The sequence below is a fragment of the Sesamum indicum genome, linkage group LG15 (genome assembly GCF_000512975.1).
Source record: "Sesamum indicum cultivar Zhongzhi No. 13 linkage group LG15, S_indicum_v1.0, whole genome shotgun sequence".
NCBI classification, from domain to species: Eukaryota; Viridiplantae; Streptophyta; class Magnoliopsida; order Lamiales; family Pedaliaceae; genus Sesamum; species Sesamum indicum.
In genome coordinates, this window is record NC_026159.1 from 5,297,119 (window position 1) to 5,303,118 (window position 6,000).

The following is a 6,000-nucleotide window of genomic DNA, read 5'->3' on the forward strand; positions in this document are numbered from 1 at the left end:
ATGATACTTTAATTACAAGGTGAACAATCTTACAGAAAACATATCCTTAAGACCCAGAAATTAAGTTTGTACAGAACATGATAATTTAATTAAGAGTTGAATATCATACACAATACAAATATTTGAGACCTAGAAATTAGCTTAACAGAACATGATATTATTACAAGGTGAACAATATTAAACACTTCAATAGAAAGCAATATGGTATTCATCATTTTCACAATAGCATTCTTGGACCAATTCTTACATCTATTTTCTTTAAATCTTAGAGCCTGTGGTCATGTTTTACAATCTGCAGAAGTGACTATACTTGGAGAAACAGAAGGGAAGTAGACATTGCAATCCGATGGTAATGAGATGTTGTAGAGGCTGTGTAGTCCTGAGCATATCTTGTATTTTCTCATTCAGCATATGCAGAACCCAATGCATGGTTTTACATGGATTAGCAAATGAAAAAGGTTCAATTACACTCAACTCAAAATCTTCAGTATTTTGAACCCAGTGAGCAACCTCACTGTTGCACAAAGGTGTTGCTCATTATGATGATTATTATATCAGAAGGGGAAAAGCAAAAGCAAATGGTCTTTCTTCACTTCACATATTATTTCTACCTTCCATGACCAGAAGAAAGAGAGTAAGAAATCACTGAGACGCACAACTAACCACAGACAACAAGTGCAAGAGCAAATATCTATTCATTTCATGCTACCGACCATACAAGAATTCATTGGCTAAGCGGAATCAAACATGTGACGCCTAATTCCAAAAGGTTTTGACTAAAAACAAAGCACTTTCTGTTTATAGACGTGGAAAGGGTAGATCCTAAATCATGCTAACTTTGTCAGAATACCTGCAAAAAACAGACCCATGACAAGGAGATGCCAACCCGTAAGTCCTTCAAACGAGGTCCACCAACTGCAAGTCCACCACATATCAGAAGTAGGTGACTGAAATAAAACTTTAAAGTTTGGAGGAGTAGCTGCATAAACAGACTTTAAAATAATAGAAAATACAGCTTCAGCAGAGAATCATAAATAAATCAAATCCTACATAACACAACTCATACAAAAAGAAATTTTATCTCATGCTCATACTAGATAAAGGAAAAATATATTGCATAAATATCAAACATGCTTTTTTTGGAGTACATTACAGAAGGAACACACAACAGAAAATAAGGATAGAGGAGAAACTTGCTGGTGATCCTTGGACAAGGAGAAAAATTCATTATTATAGCAAGTTGATTTCTAGAAGGGGAATTAGGCATCTCACGTCCTCAAACAAATTCAAATTAAGTAAAACTGCAAAGAATAAGTATAATGGAACAATTCCTTCCATCTCCTGTAGATCATCTTTCAAATTAACATTCTATAATGTCAATTACTTCCAAACGGTTAATTTGCAAACTTTTTTCTTAATAAAGAACTATAAATTTGATTTGCCAAACTCGTGATTGTGGTAGGTTCATTGTTATCAATTATCTTGAACAAATAAGAACTTTTTTCGAACTCAGCATCTGTTCAATTGTAACTGATTTCCATGGTTGTTTGAGAAACGGTTTTTTAAAAAACTTTGACTTTTTCCTGAAAACTAAAATGGCTGACGATGTTCCTGTTGTTGTTCCTATCTCCTCTATGGTTACGCCAAAAGCTTATCCAGTCTCCCGTACAAGTTTCCGTACCACTTATTCAAACGCTGGCAAAAGCGAATGAAGATTTGGTTGACGATTATAGAGCTTTTGACGGTGATTCAAGTGACTATACCTGAACCAAAACCGATCTGAGAACTGATTGCGCACTGTACTGAGACTGATGAAATAGGTCGAGGAGCTATTTTGTCACAACTGTCAAATACACTCTTTGATGCCGATTGTTCCATCTCATACTACAACATCGTTATGGGATGAGTTGGAAATATAATACTGAGAAAAAAGGGCACAAAAAGTATTGTATTTCCAAGTTCTTGAAGTATCACATGATCGAGGTAACAAGTTCTTGAGGTATCACATGGTTGAGGTAAAATCTGTAAAGTTATGAGATAATTAATCTTGAGCGTACTCTTTATGATGCCGAGATGAAAGTTTCCTAATAAGTTTGACAAATTTCCCAAGTCTTGGAAAAGTTTTGACATGACACTCAAACATCAAAAAGGGAGTTGTCTCTAGATGATCTCATGATTGCAATTAGTATTGAGGAGGAACATAGGAATCTCACACATAAAATGCCTGTAGCGCATCATCCCCGGGCTAATTCAATTAATGGGTAAAAGAAAGTGAATAATGTAAATGCGAATTTTAAAGAGATGGTACAGGCAAGGCCGTTAAATCGAAGAAACCAAAATCAACAAACCATGCTGGAACATGTTGGACACTAGACCAAAAATTGTCCAAATGAAAAGGCCAAGACTCGGCATAGAGATGTCAACACGGTGGTGGGAGGTTCAGGAGCATGTGAGTTCAGAAGCGCTGCCTCTATACAACCTCAACTCCTACTTTGATTGGTTGATTCACACTGGAGCACGTGTGCATGTTTATGCATAAATAGTTTTTTGTGTCTTTTGAGGCCATGATGGAACACACTGAGCATGGGCAACTCAAGTACATAGGATAGGAAGCGTGGACTTAAACATAATGTTTGGGTTTGTGTTTTGAGTGTTTTGTTTTGTGTTTTGGAAATAGAGAGAGAAAAATAGAGATAAATAACTGTGTGTTGAAGATAGATGGTATGTTTGGATTTGTGTTTTGAGGTAATTTAAAATATTTTAAAATAAGTGGTGTAGGTTTGATGTTGGGATTTGCGAGACAAAAATCACTCTTCATTGTCAAATCATATCTCTTTTATATATATTTTTATATATAAATATTGTGTGTTTAATGTTGTATTTTTGGAAGACAAAAATCAATGTTTCTTGTCAAATCACGTCTCTTTTATATTATATATACAAGTATATATATACATATTATATAGAAAGTTGAAAAACAAAAAAAACGCACTGATAAGGAGTAAAAACACAAAAACAAACATTGGGTGTGTTTTATCTTGTCTCGGGAAATGCCAAAACATGAAACCAAACATAGTGAAAGTTTCCTTGAGGTTGCGTTTTGTCTCTATCTCTGAAAAGGGTGCACCATGTCTCCACTTTTAGAAGCAACATAGTTAGTGGTTCTGTTAGTGAGGGTTGTGAGCTTACTTTCAAGTTTAATAAAGTTGTAATTTTGCAATTTGGTGTATTTGTTGGCAACGGCTTTTTTTAGCCAACAGCCCTTCCAAGTTTCTGATTCTATTTTGTTGAATGTTGAATCATCTTCTTTACGGGATAGTAGATTAGGTCATTTAGATCTAGATTGGGGATACCATCAGTTGTCTATGTATCTATAATAGCAAACCAACCTTCTAAATGGAAATCCCACGAAGAAGGTTTAATGAGGTATTAAAGTCGTAGGGTATACTAGAGCATCTAAATCTAGAATGGAGTCTGTCCCTGTAAATCTAGAACATAGTAGTTAATGGCGCCAAGGGCTCCTAGAGCTATGGCGCACGGCACACATCTACCCCTTGTGTGTGTACGGCAATGATTAATCGTTGCTTGTGCTTAAGAATTAACAACGCCTCTTCCCTGCTACCCCCATCCGGGCACACTCATACAACAGTGGCCTTGGATATACATCTCCAAGGATCAAGAGTGCCAAACCAACGACATGTTATGTATAGATCATGTATCAGAAAGTCATTTTCTCTCCTAGACATCTTTATTCTTAAATCCAATGCAGATTAGCTTGACAGTTGACACTCAAAAACATACTTAAACTCATTGATTACCCTAATGAGAAACAAAGCAACTTAGCCAACTAGACAAGTTGGAAAAGTAATAAAAGTATTCTGTTCCTAATTATTTGGCTAATGGAGGTCCTAATTAATCATCATCTTCCACAATCGGTTAAAATACACTGAAACAAAGACAAGCCTCTTGTCTGTGTTGGGGAAACAACCTGCAGAAAAGAAAGGAAAAAGAACCCCAGATTCCAACAAAAGTGGTCTTGTTTGAAAGTCCAAGGCAAGCTCTAAAGGATAATGTTCATGGCAATAGGTGTGAGCATATACCTCACTAGGCATGTGTTCAACAATCTAAGATGAATAAATATAACTAATCTTTTCCCAACTTACAGCTGTAATGGCCTATACATGTCATAAACAAGTATCTCAAATACTTTACAAAAGCAATTCACTAAACCATACCTTTTGTAAATGGGGTAGCTAAGTGCTTTTGCAAACCCCCTTCAAGCTTCTTAGGGATAGCATGACCTTTTCCCCTTGGTTGAACCTAACACAAGATGATAAAGCTTCAGTTTGACACAACAAAGCAGATAGCAACCTAAATACTAAAAGTTCATACCTGCGCATCAGGATTCATCGAAAGAGCCAGCAAAGCTCCTAAAGCCTCAGCAAAAGCATCTCTTACAGATTTCTCCGGATCCTCAAGGGCCTGTCATAGAAGAATTAGAAATGTAATTTTGATGCCTATGAAAGAAGAGTTTAGTGAGAATTAAAAAAGGAAGCATGGACAGCAAAAGAAATTAAGAACCTTGACACAATATGACAAGCAATTCTCAAGTTCCCCTATCCCTAAGCTTGGTCCTCCAATATTTGCAAACGCCTTCAGACATCTTGCAGCAGCTATTCTGACACTCAAAGATTTATCCCCGACTCCGGTCCGCATTATAATGCGGAAGGCCTCCGTATAGGCTGCAGATGAAGCACTCCCTTCAGAACCCTCCAAAGCATTGCGAAGCATGTGCAAAGCCTCTTGTCTCACAAAATCCTGATTCAAATGGTCACTAGATAAGTATTTATATATATATAGGTATAGATATAATAATTCAGAGAAATTGTTATTGAGAATATTAGAAAGTGAATTTTTTATTGAGCCCCATGACGACATGTCAGTTGAACAGCACAATCCCACTAACAGAACTCTTGTATGAAATACATAATTGGCCAACAGATCAGTTGCAGAGAACATGGTATCAAAATAAAGTTGGCAAGCAAGGACGAGGAAAAGACACCTGATAACAGTTTTTTCAGTAAGGAAACAATCATTACTTAACAAGAGAACAAGACAACCTAATTGAAATTCATATCAACACCTAAATTTCTAGGAGGTAATAATTAGTATCAGTCTTAGTAGTATGTGGCTTCATCACAAAGACACAAGTAAGAGAGCTTTGTGGGTAGCAAGAACATCCTTGGAAGATCGAGAGATCTGGATGTTAAACACATCATTCCAATTGTATAGAAAGGATGCAATGCTTGGCAAATATTAGCATATCAGGTTGGTTTTTCAAACATTTGCAACATACCATTTGCTAGGATTTCCCCCTAACTATCAATAAAGATGGATTTTCGACAGATAAGGAAAAATATCGAGACTAATGCCAGCCTTTCAACGTTTCCCAGGAATCTAGGTTCTTTAGAACATTACAGCATCCAATGCCTTGCAATTGGTTATCCTTTAAATTGGAGTTCCAACATAGTGAAATGGACATGACAAGTTCTACACAATGACGACAAAGGTCCAGAGAGTATCCATGTCAAAGAATGTTTTGCTTCCTAAGTAGGAAAACTAGCTCATTCCTAAGACACTAAACGACATCAAAAAGTCAACAATCCAGTGTATCCACTTAGTGTACTAGGATTTGAAAAGAAATAACAGTGGTCCATGGAGTGTGATGTCTTACAGTGTAACTTTGCCCATGTTTAGTAAAAGATGCAATAAAATCTGAGTGGGGTTCAACAAATGACAAGAGACTTTTAATATGAACTTTCTCACTCATATCTCACAGAGTTTCAGAGGCTTCAACCCATAACTCATGAATGATGTATCCATCCAACTTCAGAAGTCCTATTTTGTGGGAGAAAAGATTCATCATCATGAATGAGAAGTTCTGTAAAAGTTTCCATTTTATATTCAATGGAAACAAAAGATAGATAGTAGTTCCAAAAT

The 6,000-nt window shown here is 36.2% G+C and overlaps 1 protein-coding gene across 1 annotated transcript in view; it reads right to left on the reverse strand.

The window, feature by feature from the left end:
• The window catches only part of LOC105177948 (HEAT repeat-containing protein 5B), a 46,889-nt gene that overhangs the window by 36,849 nt on the left and 4,040 nt on the right, over nucleotides 1-6,000 (reverse strand). The window contains exons 4-7 of the mRNA XM_011101260.1: nucleotides 4,582-4,818; nucleotides 4,393-4,482; nucleotides 4,236-4,320; nucleotides 851-915 (exon numbers count right to left, since the gene is read on the reverse strand). Of these exons, the coding sequence (XP_011099562.1) occupies nucleotides 851-915; nucleotides 4,236-4,320; nucleotides 4,393-4,482; nucleotides 4,582-4,818 (477 nt within the window). The remainder of the gene's footprint in view (nucleotides 1-850; nucleotides 916-4,235; nucleotides 4,321-4,392; nucleotides 4,483-4,581; nucleotides 4,819-6,000) is intronic.